Source organism: Oncorhynchus masou, chromosome 5, assembly GCF_036934945.1.
Source record: "Oncorhynchus masou masou isolate Uvic2021 chromosome 5, UVic_Omas_1.1, whole genome shotgun sequence".
NCBI lineage: Eukaryota > Metazoa > Chordata > Actinopteri > Salmoniformes > Salmonidae > Oncorhynchus > Oncorhynchus masou.
This window is the reverse complement of record NC_088216.1, coordinates 60,330,735-60,351,128: the sequence shown is the minus strand read 5'-3', so window position 1 is coordinate 60,351,128 and position 20,394 is coordinate 60,330,735. Positions and strand designations below refer to the sequence as shown.

The following is a 20,394-nucleotide window of genomic DNA, read 5'->3' as shown; positions in this document are numbered from 1 at the left end:
ATGTTTAAAGCTTGGGAAATCTTTTTGTATCCAAATCCGGCTTTAAACTTCTTCACAACAGAATCTCGGACCTGCCTGGTGTGTACCTTGTTCTTCATGATGCTCTCTGCGCTTTTAACGGACCTCTGAGACTATCACAGTGCAGGTGCATTTATACGGAGACTTGATTACACACAGGTGGATTGTATTTATCATCATTAGTCATTTAGGTCAACATTGGATCATTCAGAGATCCTCACTGAACTTCTGGAGAGAGTTTTCTGCACTGAAAGTAAAGGGGCTGAATAATTTTGCACGCCCAATTTTTCAGTTTTTGATTTGTTAAAAAAGTTTGAAATATCCAATAAATGTTGTTCCACTTCATGATTGTGTCCCACGTGTTGATTCTTCACAAAAAAATACAGTTTTATATCTTTATGTTTGAAGCCTGAAATGTGGCAAAAGGTCGCAAAGTTCAAGGGGGCCGAATACTTTTGCAAGGCACTGTATATCTCATATATAGTACCTGTCAAATTTTGAAAGCTCTCATTCAAGGGTTTTAATTTTTACTATTTTCTACATTGTAGAATAATAGTTGAAGACATCACAATTATGAAATGACACATATGGAATCATGTAGTAACCAAGAAAGTGTTAAACAAATCAAAATATGTTTTCTATTTGAGATTCTTCAAAGTAGCCACCCTTTGCCTTGATGACAAATTTGCACTCTTTGCATTCTCTCAGCCAGCTTCATGAGGAATGCTTTTCTAACCGTCTTGAAGGAGTTCCCACATTTTCTGAGCACTTGTTGGCTGCTTTTCCTTCACTCTGCGGTCCGACACATCCCAAACCATCTCAAGGCAAAGGGTGGCTACTTTGAAGAATCTCAAATATAAGATCTATTTTGATTAGCACTTTTTTTGGTTACTACATGATTCCATAAGTGTTATTCAATAGCTTTGATGTCTTCACTATTATTTTGCAATGTAGAAAATAGTATAAATTAAGAAAAACCCTGGATTGAGTAGGTGTGTTCAAACTTTTGACTGGTACTGTATGTGTATATATATGTGTGTGTGAGTTATTTATATATATATATACACACACACACACACACACACACACACAATAGGCCAATACATCAGGCTAACAAAATGGCCTGTGTGATCCAGTGGCCTGGGAAATTGCTTTTATGGACTGCTCCTGCCCACTTCACTCTTTCTGGAGTTTCAACTTAACATAGAAAGGCCAACTTCCTGTATCTTAATGTTTCCCCTGTCTCTATCTCCATGTTTCTGTCTGCAGCCTGAAGAGGACCACAGATGTGATGTTTGGAGGAAAGCAGGTGGTTGTCTGTGGTTATGGCGAGGTAAGGGGGTGTCATGGAAATTCTACACAGGGACATTCAGAAGTCAATCAAAAATGCATTATTCTTTATTATCAGCACGCTGGAGAGGTTCCAACTAACTCAATGCAAAGTACACATGTCGTTCAGTTGCTCCTTCCGGGGCAGTTCCGTTAGTTCTCTTATATACAGACAAGTTATATTTGCATGATTTAGCTTATTTATAATTAATTAGTCGTTAACATTTGCGTCATTCATGTTATCGACCAATACTGGGTCATGCATGTGACATACCAATACCTCATAATGCCTCTTCTCTCTAAGCTGAGACCTTAAAACTGAGATATCCCTTTCTCTAAAAAAGGTTTTAGGCGTACTGCCAAATTGCAGATACTGTTAGTGAGGATTCGTTCAATCAGTCACTTGAATGAATACAGAAATTGGTTATTAGAATAGCACACATTTTTTTATTTCCATCACAGGGTTTTCATATTGTATATGTAGTTATGTTTGAAGAGACTGTGTTTGTGCTGGCTATGCTAAACCTGCTATAAAAAATATGTGCACTCTGTATAATGATAATCACCTATACAGTACATACTTGTACATTTATATACTGAAGAGTTCAATGCCATGTCATGCTAAGTTATTGTATATTTAGTCTAAAGTAATCGGCCTCTATAGAGTTTTTAATGTGGACGTCAATGTTTACTGATATGCATGTTCTTTTGTGGGTCCATTGTGGCCTGTTCTGTTGATTGAGGTCAATGTGATGTGATCATATTATGTAATTCTAATGCGATATGCTCTCCCTGCAGGTTGGGAAAGGTTGCACTGCCGCACTGAAAGCCATGGGATCCATCGTCTACGTCACAGAGATTGATCCCATTTGCTCCCTGCAGGCCTGGTGAGGGACAGGAAACTGGAAGCAGAAAGTGCCAAATGTAGAGCACTGCTGACCCAGAGAAATGACACCATGAATTAGACCACAAAACCCTCTGGACAGAGGAGTCTCTCTGTCCTGCTCTAAGATTAACCTTTGAAACAGAAATTCTCCATCAAAATATAAACCCGAAAACCTGAACTGGCTTTCATCATTAGGATAATATGATAGAAACTAGATGGCAGCGTATTAAACCTTTTAAATAAAACAATAGAGCCTTATTAGTTGAATGGCACTCGTAGACCAGTACTAACCAACTCTACTGTAGGCAGAGCACCTGTCTACCCCCATCTGTTCTTACTAACCCGTCTCTCCCCATGTGTTTGAACAGCATGGATGGCTTCAGGGTGGTCAAGCTTAATGAGGTCATCCGTCAGGTGGACATCATCATCACATGCACTGGTAAACAACATCAAAATACCTTACTTATGTAATCAACTTTCTGTACAGGGGACTGCTTTTATATGGAAATACATTAATCTATGGGCTTCCAGTACATGCCTGTCACGATCAATATATGCATTGACATACATACATGGCCCTCTGTATCATCTAATCGAGAGAATTTGTGCTGCTAAGCTCTATGTAGATGGTAGTTGTAGACTGGGGTTTTTCCTGTGGTCTCCTAGGGAATAAGAACGTGGTGACCAGGGACCAGCTGGACCGTATGAAGAACGGCTCCATCGTGTGCAACATGGGACACTCCAACACTGAGATTGACGTGGTGAGGAACTTTAACACAACACAATTCGTGACTACAGTAGAACATAAAAATCAACGGAGCCTTTCCAGGGAAAATTAAGTTCATGATTGTTTAAAATGTACTGCATATTAAAACCTTTAGTAGTGTGCTTGAGAGTGCATAGTGTGTTGGTCTGCTGATATGTGTGACCTGCTCCCCAGGCAAGCCTGCGTACCCCAGAGCTGACCTGGGAGAGAGTGCGCTCTCAGGTGGACCATGTCATCTGGCCTGATGGCAAGAGGGTCATCCTGCTGGCTGAGGTGGACACACACACACACACACACACACACACATACACATATACTCCCACATAGCAAATATAATGTTTATCTCCCTCAGGGTCGTCTTCTGAACCTCAGCTGTTCCACAGTTCCTACCTTCGTCCTGTCAATCACTGCCACGACCCAGGTAATACAGACACTCCCCACAGTAGCTAACAAGCAGCTAGAGTAGTGCTGCAGATAGCAGTCTGTGGGTTTACACTGCCTTCAGAAATTATTCATACCCCTAGACCTTATCCACATTTTGTTGTTACAGCCTGAATTTAGAAGCTGTTTTTCAGTCTCGGTCCCAGCTTTGATGCACCTGTACTGACCTCACCTTCTGGATGATAACGGGGTGAACAGGCAGTGGCTTGGGTGGTTGTTGTCCTTGATGATATTTTTGGCCTTCCTGTGACATCGGGTGGTGTAGGTGTCCTGGAGGGGTAGAGGTAGTTTCCCCCCGGTGATGCATTGTGCAGACCTCACTACCCTCTGGAGAGCCTTAGGGTTGTGGGCGGAGCAGTTGCCGTACCAGGCGGTGATACAGCCCGACAGAATGCTCACGATTGTGCATCTGTAAAAGTTGTTTTTGGTGACCAGCCAAATTTCTTCAGCCTTCTGAGGTTGAAGAGGCGCTGTTGCGCCTTCTTCACCACTCTGTCTGTGTGGGTGGACCATTTCAGTTTTTCCATAATGTGTTAGCCGAGGAACTTAAAACTTTCCTGAAGTCCACGATCAACTCCTTTGTTTTGTTGACGTTGAGTGTGAGGTTATTGTCCTGACAACACATTCCGAGGACCCTCACTTCTTTCCTGTAGGCCGTCACATCATGTTGGTAATCAAGCCTAGCACTGTAGTGTCGTCTGCAAACTTGATGATTGAGTTGGAGGCGTGCATGGCCACGCCTTTACCATCTAAACCGCTGTGAAATATATTTTCCATAACCAAAAATATATATTTTTTATTTTCAGCTGTTTGAAGCTGGTGTACAAACCCGAAAGTAAAATACTTAAGAACGGGAAGCATATAAACAACGCACATATAAACCCTTCTTAGACTTGCTTTCAATGAGATCTATAACTCACATTTCTACGTGAATTTGGTCAGGTATCCCAAAAAGTTACATATTGCAACTGTATATAGCATCTTCGGTGACTTCTAGGAAGTTTTTAACCCACTCAATCCCAACGTTATTCACCATCATTGTAAAGCCCTAATTATTTTGTTGCTCTGACAAGGTCATTTCTGAAGATAGTTTAAAAAAAATGTGATTAGTGATTCATTTTAAGGTAAAAAAAAAACAACAACAATCCTGTCCCTCATTTTAAGGTAAACCCTGTTACGTGCACAGACCTCTCGTTTTAATATGGTGAAACTGTTCCTTTAAAAAGGTTTTTCAAAAGAAACATTGAACATGTAATAATGGATCGTAGTGTAAAAGCAAGTGAGCTGGTTCTACTCTTTATGGCCATTTTCTGATGTTTATTGGTGGAGCATAACACATCAACCCTGTTACCCCAGGTATCCCCCTTTCCCTTTGCCACAGCAATAAAAACAAACATTGTGAAGCTTGCATTTAATTGCCCCTCCCTTTTGCACACAACAAGCTTCCATTCCCCCTGTAACAAGGGGATTCATGGCTGATTTAAGATTAAGTCGTCAACCCTGTTACTTTATTTGACACTTACTGTAGTATTTTTTTCATGTAGCCCTGTACACTCATACCCGTAAACAGTTTGAATATAGCAGATTTGGACACTGATAAGTACCTAAATTGGAATGCAGTGGCTGTACAGTAACATGCTATACGTGATGTCAGAGTTCAGGGTCTCTGCTTCAAAACTCTGTATTGGTTTTGACTGACAGCCATTCTGAACTTAAGCACCATGTGCATCAACAAGTTACCCCCATCCAGGGGCATTATGTGTAACAATTGCTTAACGCTATGTTCAAGATTCAACTCTATTGGACCAGTTAGGTTCGGGTGAATTGAAAACCACACAACTGAATAATTTAGGAAAAAAATGCCGGCTTGTATTTGTAAATAAAAAATACTTACAAAAAAATGTATCACCTTGAGTAAATATTGATATGTTAAATTTGTACAATGAGCTTGTAGCGGGGTGCGTAATTGGTGGCAGAGAAGTCAGGCGCAGGAGAGCAGAACTGGGTAATAACCCAATATTTATTAAGCAAAACCAACGGCAATAAGATAAATGGGCACAAAATAACCCGTTGTGCGCTCACGGGGAACGTGCACAAGCACTACAATAAACAATTCGGCGGAAGTCGTGACAGAGTTCAATATAATTGAAATACTTCAATAGTACAATAGACTTAGATATTGGCCATATATCCTGCCTATAATTTGCTAGGGTGCACCCAACTCTATCTTAATCTGAGAATCTCTGATGTCAATGTTCAATAGCAATACAATAAACATGAATCCACAGAAAAACACAAACCAATTCCCAAATACTGACTTATAAATCACTACGATGGAATCAATGTGAGTGACTGTGCCTATCAATAAACACTGTAAGGTGTTTAAGTGTAGCATGTGTTTATAACAATCCCCCTGCAATGTCTTGCAAGAAAAATCCTATCACACCGTAGTATGGCAGTGCAAATTTAGTGTTCTCCAAGGAAAATAAATCTTTGCATTCAAATCTTCTTATCGATGTCCTGGGTTCGGCGGCTCGCCATCCTTGGTGGAACTGAATCCATACTCAAAAAACCTGACCAAATCCTAGCGTCAATCTTTCCCTCAATCCCTTCACAGTACGTTTGTATAGAGAAGTGAGTGTTAATATCCAGTTCTCTCCTTTTAGTTCAGATTCATACAACTTGATTTTTAACTTAGTTTTTCTTCCATGGAATGGCAGTAGCTCTTCACGTTCCGTTCTAGCTCTTTTTTTCAGCATGTTGGCGCCGACTGGTGTATAACGTGAGGTTAGGAGAGGGACTACGAGAATATTGAGTTTTGATTGGCTCAAAATAAACTGTCTGTCATGCAGCTTCTGACAGCTGATTTGTAATAGCTGTCAACTTAAATATCAATATCAATGGCAATATAGTATAATATGAATGGTTACTGGAATCTCACTAGTAACGATAAGTGTTCAACATTAGTTGACCTGTGTTACACATGCACCCCAAAATTCGGAAGGGAACAAGGAACGTTAGGATGTCTGGGTGTGTGGTCAGGAGAGAGGCTCGCCCCCCGTCTGGAAGTTAAAGTTTTTTTCTGCAATCTAAAGCCATAATCATATGTAAAAAAATAAATTATTTATTTATTTTCTGTATATCTAAGCATACCTCTTGAGCTGTCTGTATCCTCCTGCCTGATGGTAATTTGTTTAAATAAACAATATATGCTTCTCTGCATCTCTGGTAAATGATGGGTAAAAGATTGAAAGTTATGTGAGTCTTCAGTACATGTAGTAATTGCTTACTTTTCTTAACTCTACCAACCTTGCCAGCAGACATGCCAGCTAAGTTAGTTAGCTGGCATGCTAGTTAGACAAGCTAGTTACTCTAACTTGATTGATAACTAGCTCCATTTCAGGCTATCTGGGCTGAAGCCAATTTCATAAAATTGCTAGGTGACTAGTAGTATTACAGAGAAACGACTACAAAAACATTTAATAAAATAACATGTTTTTTTATGACGTTGAACATGTTTCTTTATGACACGGTTTAAATAATGTGAAGTCAAAAGTAGTTACACAAATCAAAAGGCACCTAATTGTTGTAACGACCCATCTATTCTTGAGTTTGTGTGTATACTAATGATTGTGTATTGTGCTTCATTTCTCCAACAGGCTCTGGCTCTTATTGAGCTGTACAATGCTCCAGAGGGCCGCTACAAACAGGATGTCTACTTGCTTCCCAAGAAGATGGGTGAGTAATGGACAGCCCTTATACCCTGCCATGTTTGGCGCGTTACAAGGAAATACAGATAAATAATGTCTGTAGTGGTAGTTATAATTATGTTATGATCTAGCTAGCTACACAACACAATTCCTGCTTTAGCTGTTTTATCCCTGTCTCTGTGGACATAATACTGTTTCACAAATGCCTGTTTTGGACAAGCTGTGCAAACCACTTTCACTAGTCTCTGAGGCCCTACTTATGCCATCTGGTGATGGGAATGAGACAGTACAAATCAATTCTGTAACTTTTATTTGGTATTCAAGCATACAGACACAAATATTTGTTGAATACAATTATAAAAACATTGCTTATTACTTCTATAATTGTATGTGTGTTGTGATTGTCTTAGATGAGTATGTTGCCAGCCTGCACCTGCCCACCTTTGATGCCCACCTAACGGAGCTCTCAGATGAGCAGGCCAAATACCTGGGCCTCAACAAGAATGGCCCATTCAAACCCAACTACTACAGGTACACATCTCCCTGCTAACATCCCTTTAAATGTCACCAAAATATCAGATTTATGTCAGATTTATCTTCATTTTTGCATTTCATCCCCACAGCCACAACACAACAACATCATCCCCCACAGCCACAACAAATGTTCTTATTGGTACAATCAAGTTAAGTCAAGGTTTTTATAACTTTAGTACATACATTTGACTAATATTTTTATTTTTGGTATTCATAGGTATTAGCTTGCATGAACAGACCACAACTCTGCACTCCTTGACTTGGACAAGGCCTGGATAAGATAATGAAATATATATATATATATATAAGCTCCTATTCCTTCATCTTCTACAGTAGGTGTTACCCTGTTTCACTTGCTGTTTTGTGTGTTTAGTTCCACCATTAGTTCTGTAAATACACACTCTAACAAACCAACATACAGGACCCCGCTGGCCATCAATGACCAATTGAAAGTACAGCACCTAAACTCAGCTATTTATATTTATTTATATACACGTCTGATTTCATTCCCACTCTCCAGTAGAATAGACATTTTTCTGATGTGTTATTTGTAGTTTGATAGATCTTTATTATTGTGCCAATTGATTGTGTAGGGAAGGGGATTCTTGTAATTGAGATGTATATTTTCTGTCTGCATTGATGTCGCTCTTCTCAAATAATTACATTCCAGCCAAGGGAACAGGGAGAAATGGCCTCCACACTAGAAAGACTCAACCTCAATGTCCCATTGAAATGCATTGTCACATTTCCTACTGGACCATGTGTATACCCATATAGATGTTTACTACCAGCTTGTCATTTTACTGATCTCTATCTCTCTTCCTCTGAAACAGAACTGATGTTTTATTGAAAATATGAGTACCTGTACTGACTTTACTGTATTGGGGCGGCAGGTAGCCTAGTGGTTAGAGCGTTGGGCCAGTAACCGAACAGTTGATAGATTGAATCCCCGAGCTGACAAGGTAAAAATCTGTCGTTCTGCCCCTGAACAAGGCAGTTAACCCACTGTTCCTAGGCTGTCATTGTAAATATGAACTTGTTCTTAACTGGCTTGCCTAGTTAAATAAAGGTTAATTAAAAATGTTTTTTTTTTTAAATAGACTAAAGGGCAGACATATAGTATATGATTTTCTTTGAATAGTACATGTGTGCATGTACAGTACAGAAATGCAATTATCTTCACTAACAACATTTCTAAGTGTAAGATACAGAAAGGTATGTGCAACCAGAAGAGTGACTATCCAATCTGGCACTGGTTTTGATTGAGTCTCACATGGTAATATGGTAATAACACTGGAATGTTTTGCATTGTAGGAGTCTTATCAGACTTACAAGGACAATAGTGCATTGCTATTTCTCCATTCCTGGTCTAAACAATGTGGAATTAAGTTTATTGAAGTTTATTAAATACAGTAGTTGGCTGATTTTAGTATTGTTATTACTAGTAGTAACAAGTATCCCTGTTTGTGTGACGTGAATCTGTTTTTCACTTAACGTTCCTGATCACCATGTTGTCCTTCTGTCTGTTCTCTGCATCCATACTTGCCTGTTTTCATGTCACCATCACATTGAAAGGTCTACTCCATAAGGAGAGTTGTTATTCAGTTGAGTAATGTTGTTTTTTAGTTCCACCTGCCGATGGATATTACACAGGGTAAATAATCTGTATGTATTACCGGTGCATTTAAAATGACATCCACTGTCACTCTGGTCTGGTAACATGGGACACTGAGTCTGTTGAATATAGACCACATCTGTGTGTACAATTTTCAGTGTTCTGTCCTTCCATTTTAGCTGTGTGAAACAACAGATACTGTTTTATTTGTATATATATTAGGTGATCCAACTGTGAGATAAAGCGCTTTCTTCTTTGCACTACTTAAAGCTGTTGAGCATTACAACCAAGGACATGCGTGAGAAGGACATTGTTGGAGGGGTATTGGCGTCGTAACTTTGGTTACTGGTCAAGTGACAGTGCCTTGTGACCTATCTGCTACTGCACATATTCATCAGTTGTAGGATTATGTCTGTCCACTCTATTCCTCTTTGAAAGCTGTCCAACAGTGTTCTGATTCTGCAGTATAATCACTATGCACCAAGATGTGCATCACTGTAGTGGTCTCATATAAATATTTGTACTTATTGGGGGTACCCAAACTGTTTAATGTGTCAGCATTTAGTTACTTCCATTGTAAGAGAACATAGTAGTTTGAATTTACCTGTTTTGGACTGTTTTTGAGTTACAGTAAATCTTTATTTCTTCCCTTGGGTATTGTCTGTATAGCACTACCAAAAGCATGCCATGAAGTAAAACCAGAATGCCTTTACATGCACTGTGTTGTTTACAAGGCCTCTGAATTCAAATTCTGTTTTAGTTAATTGAATCTCCCATACTTTAGATTTGTTTATACTGTCAGAACCATAACGACTAGCAGGATGTCGTAATAACTGACAAATATAGTCAGTTTATCAAACCCTGTCTAGCAGTTAAGTGTTATCTGACCAGCTCACAAGTCCAGGGTCATTTGGATGTTGTATGCAACAGTGTTCTGCAATTTGGGCTAATTAAGTGACTGTCGGTGACTGATGCACACTACCAAATTTCGAAATTGCACCTTGTGTATTCTACTATTCCAACTATCAAAAATAAGTTGAGACCCCGACTGAATTCCTCAAATGTATTTATTTATTTTTTGGGTGAAATTGATCCGCAGGCCTACAAAAGGGGGGCCGTGGGGCGCCAGTGCACATCCCTGATGTAAAGCAAGGAGCACTGTGATGTACATGATGCGAGAATCATTTATGTATCTCTGGTTGTGACAAAACTACCTTTTTTTATTTGAGCTTTGCAAATTAAATTATATTGTTAAATTATACAGCACTATGTATTATTTTTCTGTGTATTATCTGAGTGGTTGATGTATAGTCTGGCTGAGTCAACTCAAGTTGTTTTACTTTAATCTGACTGATCTCTGATGCTGCTATTTGTTTTTCTGCTTTCTGTTGGTTGATGTGTACCGATCCCTTTAATAAACTTTTCAGTGTTTGAAATAAAACCTGCTAGTGCACCATTGTTTAACAAGTGATTATTTACCTAATGTGATCAAGGTCCAATTCTGGAACTAACTGTATGAGGGTTTTTCACTTAAGCAACTATTTTTTATACAAATTCACAGTATAGACATTTTGAAAAACAACTAAGTAAATGGAATGAATAAACTATTTATTCATGTGAACAGTGCTGTAAATGACTAAATATAGATTCAAGTATAAACAATATTTGATTTGGCTGTTTACATTTTTTTTAAGACTGGGCCAAGAATGACTGTATTTTAGTCCAGGCTTGGTCTAGTGCTAGGATGTCTACAGCTGCCATAGGTGACACAGGCTACACTGCCCTCCAAACAGCGGAGGAAACTTCCTTTCATGGGTGAATTCATGATCATCTGAAAGAAGTATTTTAAGTATTCACCTCCAAATCCATTATATTCTGTTGGCTCACATGGTTTGTCCTCCAGTGTCAATCTGCCAAGTGCATACGAGGCTGCAAAGTTTCCTCAACTGTAAACCGACAAAATAACACCACAGTTGTGACTCACTAAATAGCATGTCTGACTAACAAACTGTATTCATAGAGCGCTTACTATTTTCGCTGTCTTCTGATCCTACAATGACTGCAAGGCTGTTGTTGATGGCAGACGGGCTCTAGAAATACAGCAACTTTTCAGCAGACCATTTGGGAGACATTAAAGCACAGCTCCTTGTCCTCCATGAAGGCATCAATACTCAGTTGGTTTGCAGAGAATGCTGCAACGTATCCAGAGTAGGGCATGTCTCCCAGGTCAGAGTCAACCTGTCCAGGTTCTCTTCACAAACAGGTCATTTCTTCAAGGCTCATAGGAGAGCTTTGCTCTTTGGCACTTTGGTGAACAACCCAAAGCTGCTGTGCCAAGCAGAAGTGCTTCTTCACATCTTCACCATTCACTGGAATTGTAGGGTCAATTGCAAAGATGCCATACACACGTGTCAATAATGTGTAGAAAGAGGGCATTTGGAACAATTCCAAGTTATATTATGGTCCAGTAGTTCACCGTTTTGTGCTCATCCACTCTGCAGTGCTCCCCAGTCACCAGGTCTCACAGGGTATCTCCCAGAGTAGCCACTGGGAAAGACCTTCATGGCTTTCACAATCAGACAGGTGATGTCTCTGGACACCATTTGGCTCTTAGAGGAGACATTGTACTGAACGATCATCTTGGATTCTGAGTGCTGGGTCATTTGATTATATGCAGAGGCTACAATCTCTTTCACCTCTGCTGGTTATAAGTTGACCTCTTGTTGACCAAGATCATCCAGAAAAGGCCAGTCCCTCAGGACGCGTATGGAATCCTCCTTTGCTGCACCACAGTAGATTTGGTCCAGAAGTTTGGTCACAATGGTGTGCAGGGTTGGAAAACCAATTACAAGACGTTCTCCATGGACAAGAGGGAACTTACTGCCAAGATGTGACTCAGAGTTCTAGATAAAGCAGAAGTTTATGCAGGAGCAGGGTCCAGTCTTGCAGTCACGTGAATAGCTGGCAGACACTGACTGGACCGGGCGCACGTGAACTCTGAACCAACTGCATTAATTTGGGGACAGGTTGAAAAGCATTAAACATTCATGGCAATTTAGCTATCTTGCTTGCTGTTGCTAGCTAATTTGTCCTGGGCTCCTGAGTGGCGCAGTGGTCTAAGGCACTGCATCTCAGTGCAAGACTTGTCCCTGGTTCGAATTCAGCCTGCATCACATCCGGCCGTGATTGGGAGTCCCATATGGCGGCGCACAATTGGCCCAGAGTCGTCCGGGGTAGGCTGTCATGGTAAATAAGAATTTGTTCTTAACTGACTTGCCTAGTTAAATTTAAAAAATAAACATTGGGTAGTTATTTTACTTGAAATGCACAATGTCCTCTACTCTGACAATTAATCCACAGATAAAAGGGTAAACCGAGTTAGTTTCTAGTAACCTCTCCTCTTTCAGTCTTCTTTCTTTGGATTTATATGTCGGCAACCAACTTTAAGGTGCATTACCACCACCAACTGGACTGGAGTATGGACCTCAGTTCATCGTTCAATCACCCATGTAGGTATCTGCTCCTAACAACCAATGAGGAGATGGGAGAGGTGGGACTTGCAGCATGTCAAGCGTCACAAATAGAACCAAGTTCCATTTTAGCGCCTGGCTATGCAGACACGCGCGAGCAGTGTGTATGCAATGATTGAATAATATGTACGTGTACATTTATTTTGCAACGTTCGCGCATATATAGCGAGCGGTTTGGTCAGCAGGTTCGACTGACAGCTGTCATGATAGTTCCTGTAACCTCTATCTCCAGCACTCAGGATTTTCTCAGGACAGTGGGGCCACCAGCCACACTCATCATGTCATCAAGTATGGAGCGCACAATCCTGACCCCAGAAGAAGATATGTAGCTGCTTCGTATGATTGAAAGCATCTGTGAAGTGCAGAGTACCAGCAAGTTCCTAAAGCAAAGATATCACCACCCAAATCATCAGGTCGACAAGTGCCTTGATGGCGGATCCCTCTCCCTCAGGGGAGTCTCTATCTGCAGGGTTGGCTCTGACGCTGGGAATAAGACTGGTGACAATTTCCACCACCACCCAAGATTCACTCTGTAGACAGGAAGCTGGGAGGCAGGTCAAGTCACTGCTGATGTGATGTCCTCAATTACCTTTTGGAGTAATGCTGCGTTCACATGCTAGTTGGAAGTAGGAAACTCTGAAATGTACAACTTGCTGATTTCGTTGAACGAGGCACGTGTGTAACAACAACCAGTTAGCAAGTTGGAAATGTCAGAGTTTCCTTGTTCCGACTAGTACTTGAACGCGGCATAAGCTTCTGGACGCAAACCGGGTGGGTCCCTTTGAGCCACGGTCTACACTTCAATTGCAGCTTTTATGCTACAGGAAGACAGAAAATAAAGGCCACAAGTTGAGAGATCATGAACACTACAGGAAATAATGAAATTGATAGCTAATAAACACCTGTATCAAGGGGAGTGACAGACTCTCACAGGTTACGACTGGAAAGGGAGAAACACAGTGAACCTCCAAAGCCATTCGACTGGGAGCCCCCCAGTGAGTAGGCCTAAAGAGAGATTGAGAGAGGATGAGTTTTAGTAAGGTAGGATTTCTTGCATTTACTGCTAAGGTTATCAACTAGCTCCACAATGAAATAGTGTGCAGGCCAGGAAGCAGGCTGTTAGCCAGCCTGACAGCTTAGTGGAGTCTGCCATTAGCACAATCAGTGTAGTCAGCTCAGCTATCCCCATTGAGACTGTGTCTGTGCCTTGATCTAGGTTGGGCAAAGGTAAACATGGCGGTGTTTGCCTTAGCAATCTCACTGGAATAAAGACCTCCTCCATTCCTGCCATTATTGAAAGAGATTGTGATATTTCACATCTCAAAATAGGGCTACTTAATGTTAGATCCCTCACTTCCAAGGCAGTTATAGTCAATTAACTAATCACTCATCATAATCTTGATGTGATTGGCCTGACTGAAACATGGCTTAAGCCTGATGAATTTACTGTGCTAAATGAGGCCTCTCCTCCTGGTTACACTAGTGACCATATCCCAAGCACATCCTACAAAGGCGGATGTGTTGCTAACATTTACGATAGCAAATTTCAATTTTCACAAAAAATAACGACTGTGTTTTCATATTTTGAGCTTCTAGTTATGACATTTATGCAGCCTACTTAATCACTTTTTATAGCTACTGTTTACAGGCCTCCTGGGCCGTATACAGCGTTCCTCACTGAGTTCCCTGAATTCCTATCGGATCTTGTAGTCATGGCAGATAATATTCCCATTTTTGGTGACTTTAATATTCACATGGAAAAGTCCACAGACACACTCCAAAGGCTTTTGGAGCCATCATCGACTCAGTGGGAGCAGCAGGTAGCCTCGTGGTTAGATCGTTGGACTTGTAACCAAAAGGTTGCAAGATAGAATCCCCGAGCTGACATGGTAAAAATCTGTCGTTCTGCCCCTGAAAAAAGCAGTTAACCCACTGTTCCTAGGCCATCATTGAAAATAAGAATTTGTTCTTAACTGACTTGCCTAGTTAAATAAAGTTAAAAATAAGAAACTAGCTCCCTGGTATACAGAAAATACCTAAGCCCTGAAGCAAGCTTCCAGAGAATTGGAACGGAAATGGTGCGACACCAAACCGGATGTCTTCCGACGAGCTTGGAAAGGCAGGAAGAGCCCTCGCTGCACCATCATCCTATTTTTGCAACTTAATTAAGGAAAATAAGAACAATCCCAAATGTATTTTTGATACTGTTGCAAAGCTAACTAAAAAGCAGCATTCCCCAAGAAAGGATGGCTTTCACTTCAACAGTGATAAATTCATGAACTTCATTGACGAAAAGATCATGATCATTAAGAAAGCAAATTACGGACTCCTCTTTAAATCAGCGTATTTCTCCAAAGCTCAGTTGTCCTGTGTCTCCTATGTTGAACATAATAAACATGTACCAAACTCACTAAAAGTGGCAGTAATAAAGCCTCTCTTGAAAAAGCCAAACCTTGACCCAGAGTATATAAAAAACTATTGGCCTATATCGAATCTCCCATTCCTCTCAAAGAATGTTGAAAAGCTGTTGCGCAGCAACTCACTGCATTCCTGAAGACAAACAATGTATACAAAATGCTTCAGTCTTGTTTTAGACCCATCATAGCACTGAGACTACACTTGTGAAGGTGGTAAATGACCTTTTAATGGAGTCAGACCGAGGCTCTGCATCTGTCCTCGTGCTCCTAGACCTTAATGCTGCTTTTGATACCATCGATCACCACATTCTTTTGGAGAGATTGGAAACCCAAATTGGTCTACACGGACAAGTTATGGCCTGGTTTAGATCTTATCTGTCAGAAAGATATCAGTTTGTCTCTGTAGATGGTTTGTCCTCTGACAAATCAACTGTACATTTCGGTGTTCCTCAAGGCTCCATTTTAGGACCACTATTGTTTTAGTGAACAACAGCAGCTGCAAATGCGGGCTAGGAAAGAACAGACAGAGTATCCCGTCTACCACACAACGACTGTAGAAAAGGCCCATGGAGTTGGTGGAATAATCCTTTAATTAATTGCCATTTACTCATTTGGGCCAGGGGCGCTTTAATTAGGTCAGGTGTAAATGTCCGACAGATCTCAACTCCATAAAAGGAGGAAATTGCCATCGCCTGATCTCGCTGCTTTCTCTTCCTTAACACCATCTGATCCAGAAGTTCTGTGCGTCCATGAATCCACGTAAATCCACCGACTCTTACCTTTCATCTGAATTATCTGTGGCGATCGGGAGTGGGCCATTCAGTTATTGTTTATAGTTATCACCGCGGAGCGCGGCTTGGAGCGCACGCTTCAAACATATTGTGAATTGTCAATGATTACGTCCCTACGGATCCTCATAGGCCAATTATGCAATCGATATGGTTCATGTGTATTGAAATTAATTATATGGACACATGAAGACAATTGAAAGAGTGAAATGAGAAACATCATTGTTTGCTAACTGATTGACTTTGATAATGGGGATTATAGATTGTATTTTATTCACTGTTTGTATTCTTTCATGATTTATGATAAATAGTTACGAGCCTAAATGACTCGTGGATGATTACTATTGACTTCTTAATGAACTGGACTGTTGAATTCCCTAAATTCTGTTAATAATGAATGATATGATTTGATCTTTGATTATGAATTTGATTGGATACATGTTATTTGTTTCCTTTGTGATGCAGCACAGACTGCTCAGTAAATATACCACTTTATGGTTAAAGGAATTCCTGCCTCAGTCTCATCCATTCCTGTCACCTGACACGTGACCACCTGTTCACCTTCACTGTCATCCTACCTGTCCAGCTACCCACACAGATTCCACTAATCTTTCAACAACGTATTCAATTGACCACCAGAGACATTCTTCAAAGGACAAAGGACTCGGTTTGGCAACACAGCCTTCCATCTACCACCAATCTACCGAAGCGCATCTCAGAGTAAATATTTATTGCATTTTCCTTTTCCAAATGGCCGGTAATTTAGAATGCATGAGATACTATATTTATGATAGCACAGCTTCTCCCTTTTGTTCCTCAGTCTTCCCGCTCGTTCACTCAAACCCAGCCCCTTTTCTTTTGTGTAACCAGCTATCATATCTGTTCCGCCCGCTAGGGACGTTTTCCTTTATGATGTAATTTGTAATCAAGGTATAATTCATTCTGTGTATATGTAATTCTGTGTGATTAGTTAGGTATTTCGTAAATAAATAATTAAACCCAATTTTGTATTGCTGATTCAACTTGTTAGCCAGGGTTTGTGAAGATAACCAAGAATGTACAACTTTCAGATGAGACTGAATTAAATCAAATCAAATCAAATGTATTTATATAGCCCTTCGTACATCAGCTGATATCTCAAAGTGCTATACAGAAACCCAGCCTAAAACCCCAAACAGCAAGCAATGCAGGTGTAGAAGCACGGTGGCTAGGAAAAACTCCCTAGAAAGGCCCAAACCTCAGAAGAAACCTCGAGAGGAACCAGGCTATGTGGGGTGGCCAGTCCTCTCCTGGCGGTGCCGGGTGGAGATTATAGCAGAACATGGCCAAGATGTTCAAATGTTCCTAAATGACCAGCATGGTCCAATAATAAGGCAGAACAGTTGAAACTGGAGCAGCAGCACGGCCAGGTGGACTGGGGACAGCAAGGAGTCATCATGTCAGGTAGTCCTGAGGCATGGTCCTAGGGCTCAGGTCCTCCGAGAGAGAGAAAGAGAGAATTAGAGAGAGCACACTTAAATTCACACAGGACACCGAATAGGACAGGAGAAGTACTCCAGATATAACAAACTGACCCTAGCCCCCCGACACATAAACTACTGCAGCATAAATACTGGTGGCTGAGACAGGAGGGGTCAGGAGACACTGTGGCCCCATCCGAGGACACCCCCGGACAGGTGACGATTAAGGTGACGATTAATATTGACTGCTATTGATGTAAAATATGACTAGGTCTTTAAGAGTTTATTCGGAAGATAACAGCTCTATAAATATTATTTTGTGGTGCCCCAACTTTCTAGTTAATTACATTTACATGATTAGCTCAATCAGGTAATATTAATTACGGAGAAAGGATTTTATAGAATTGCATGTCATATCACTTAATCCGGCATAGCCAAAGACACGACAGGTCTCATGAGTCTTCTCAAGTACCAGTACCCCCTGTGGACAGGCCCAGTGAACCAAGGGGTCCTAGTCAGTGAAAAATGTTAAATTAAGTGGAATGCATGCCAGGAAAGCCACTACACAACACTAAACAATACATTAGTTGTACTATAACGTTGACAAACGGTGCCCCCAAACTGTTAGGGCCTACGTAAAGCTGTCCTAACATCTTACCACTGCTACACCTGGCTATCAGTGGAGCCTTGTCTGGCAGCAAAACAGTTCATTCAGCCTCATTTACTGCTTTCTAAAAAAACACAGCTGATATGGCTGACTTGCTTAAAGAAATGTGGTTTCTAATGACAATTCAGATGTACAAACTAAGGCAAAAAGACACAACAAGCGGATAAGAGGCAATCCAGTAATTTCAATTAAGACATTGAGCGAGCTAGGTCGAACTTTAGTCAATATAACTATTTGTTTAGCACTTTTGAAATGTACAGCGACAGAATTCAGAACATGGGCCGTTCTTACAGTGCTCTCCCTGTACACCAAGTTAGAACCAGAGGATAAATAAAGGGTGCATACAAGCAGACAATATTCAGTGATTACATTTCTCTAAAACAGGTTATAGGCTACAGAAGAACAGTCAGAACAATAGGCGAAATTAAGAGGGGTAAATAGACCAAATTTTTAGGGTGAGGAAAATGGGCTACTAACATGTTACTACATAACATACACTTAATATTACTTTCTTAGCTACAGTATACATTTCTCCCTGGCATATTACATAATTTATGAAGCAGCATACAATACATTTTTGGACTCACATTGTTGTGCAGGAAGGTGGCGCGGCAGTCTTCCAAGTCAACAGTTGTTTTGACCTCAGCACAAGTCTTGCTTCATTGACAGCATGGCCAATGTTGAATGTTTATCATTTTAAACTGGGAAAAGAGCCCCTTAAACCCAGATTTGGGAACACACAGCCACTGTCATTGATTCCTTCGAAACCACTTGAGTGTAATGTTTATGTCCAATGGCCGATGAGCACCGATAGGTTATCTATAATTTCTCTTGATGATGACTGCTCGCTAAGATTTTGAAGGTATGATGTTGACATGATCAGTCCAATCAAAGCTACTGTACATATAACATGATTTGAAGTCCTTTTATCTGTGGCCAATGACCTTGAGCCTTCTTGGATGGGCACTTCTATGGCAGCAGCCGTCCCCTCTTACACTTGGCATTGACGTAAAGTCCCCATGAGTGACAGGGCCAATCAGGGCCAATCACGGCAGGGCCAATTACGGCACAAAGTTCTGTATTTTCTGCTGGCTGCCCCACCACCACAGAAAGCGCTGAGCTAGACTGAAACACCTGCAATTTGGAGCTGCCTTACTCAAGAAAACAAAAAAGAGACCATGTTTGTATGTAGGTTTATTAACTCAATTATATATATTATTATATTATCAATTGTTTGCAAACAATATATTATTTGGGGGGGTGGGGGGGGGGGGGTAAAAATGTGTCTCTGCCTCACCTGCACTGAATGACGGGTCGCAAGAGGACCTAGTACCGCTGGTTGGGAACCTCTGGGTTCGATGGTGGTGCGATTTATTCTTCTCGTTTTCCCTTTATTGGTGACAAATGTACAATTCACACTCCGACCTGTGAAAGGCAGAGACACTAAAGAAAGCGTCTAGTCTGCCGGAAAGCCATACGAAGAAGAAGAACTTTGTCAAAGGCAGTATGAAGATACAGTAAATCTGCCCTTCCAATAGCGCTTGTAGAAGTTGTAGGCGATGTCATGGCGACGTTGGCTAGCTAAACTTATTATTATTTTAGTTTAGTTTGTTATTAACAACAAATCAATACAGAAAGTACATGAGGGAACACAAGTATATATAGATGATATACAATGGACAATTTAGCTAGGGGGTACAATATCACATTACACAAGGACCTTAAGGGACATACATACACTTATAATTCTAACAGCTTTTTTGTTAGTATTTAATTGTCTTAAAAATAGAGTTCAATTTATTTTTGTAGGGTAAGAAAATGTTTTTTTGTTTGCAAATTTACATTTGTGAATATGAAATTTGGCCAAAAGAATAATGAAATCAATTACGTAAAAATGTTTCAGCGTATTCCTATCGTGGGTAAAGAATCCAAGCAGAACATCTCTCCACAATCGTTGGCTAGCTAAACTCATGCGTAGAAACACAATGAAATGCTCAAGTGCAGGCCGTCAAATCAAAGCCACTCCTTCGATATAAAGTTGTTTTTGACAAAAAATAAAACGTGTGAGTTTGTCACCTCCACGGGGTTGGAGTAATAAAATGTTCGACTACTTAGGACATTGTCTCGAATCTATGTTGTGCCTTTAGATTTGGAAAAAAACAACTAAGGAAGAATGTTTCCTTCTCAAACCCCAAACACCAGTCTGGTCTGTTTCCAAAGCGTTCCCCGAAGT

General features: G+C 40.6%; 1 protein-coding gene and 1 long non-coding RNA gene across 5 annotated transcripts in view; one reads left to right on the top strand and one right to left on the bottom strand.

The window, feature by feature from the left end:
* The window catches only part of LOC135540015 (S-adenosylhomocysteine hydrolase-like protein 1), a 70,527-nt gene extending 59,775 nt beyond the window's left edge, over positions 1-10,752 (top strand). For 2 of the 3 annotated variants that reach the window (XM_064966306.1, XM_064966308.1), the window contains exons 9-16: positions 1,288-1,351; positions 2,146-2,234; positions 2,602-2,672; positions 2,900-2,994; positions 3,174-3,272; positions 3,352-3,420; positions 7,100-7,178; positions 7,561-10,752. In XM_064966306.1, coding sequence (XP_064822378.1) covers positions 1,288-1,351; positions 2,146-2,234; positions 2,602-2,672; positions 2,900-2,994; positions 3,174-3,272; positions 3,352-3,420; positions 7,100-7,178; positions 7,561-7,700 — 706 coding nt within the window. In that variant the 3' untranslated portion in view covers positions 7,701-10,752. The remainder of the gene's footprint in view (positions 1-1,287; positions 1,352-2,145; positions 2,235-2,601; positions 2,673-2,899; positions 2,995-3,173; positions 3,273-3,351; positions 3,421-7,099; positions 7,179-7,560) is intronic. The other variant, XM_064966307.1, reaches the window with a different exon arrangement.
* Positions 10,753-16,751: 5,999 nt separating this feature from the next.
* Positions 16,752-20,372, bottom strand: LOC135527585 (uncharacterized). 2 transcript variants are annotated; one of them, XR_010453460.1, is made up of 4 exons: positions 20,050-20,372; positions 19,459-19,622; positions 18,749-19,312; positions 16,752-17,510 (listed from the first exon to the last, which is right to left on the bottom strand). It is a non-coding gene; the product is annotated as an uncharacterized LOC135527585 (long non-coding RNA). The 2 variants fall into 2 exon arrangements; XR_010453459.1 differs by having other exon boundaries at positions 16,752-19,312.
* Between the last annotated feature and the right edge of the window lie 22 nt (positions 20,373-20,394).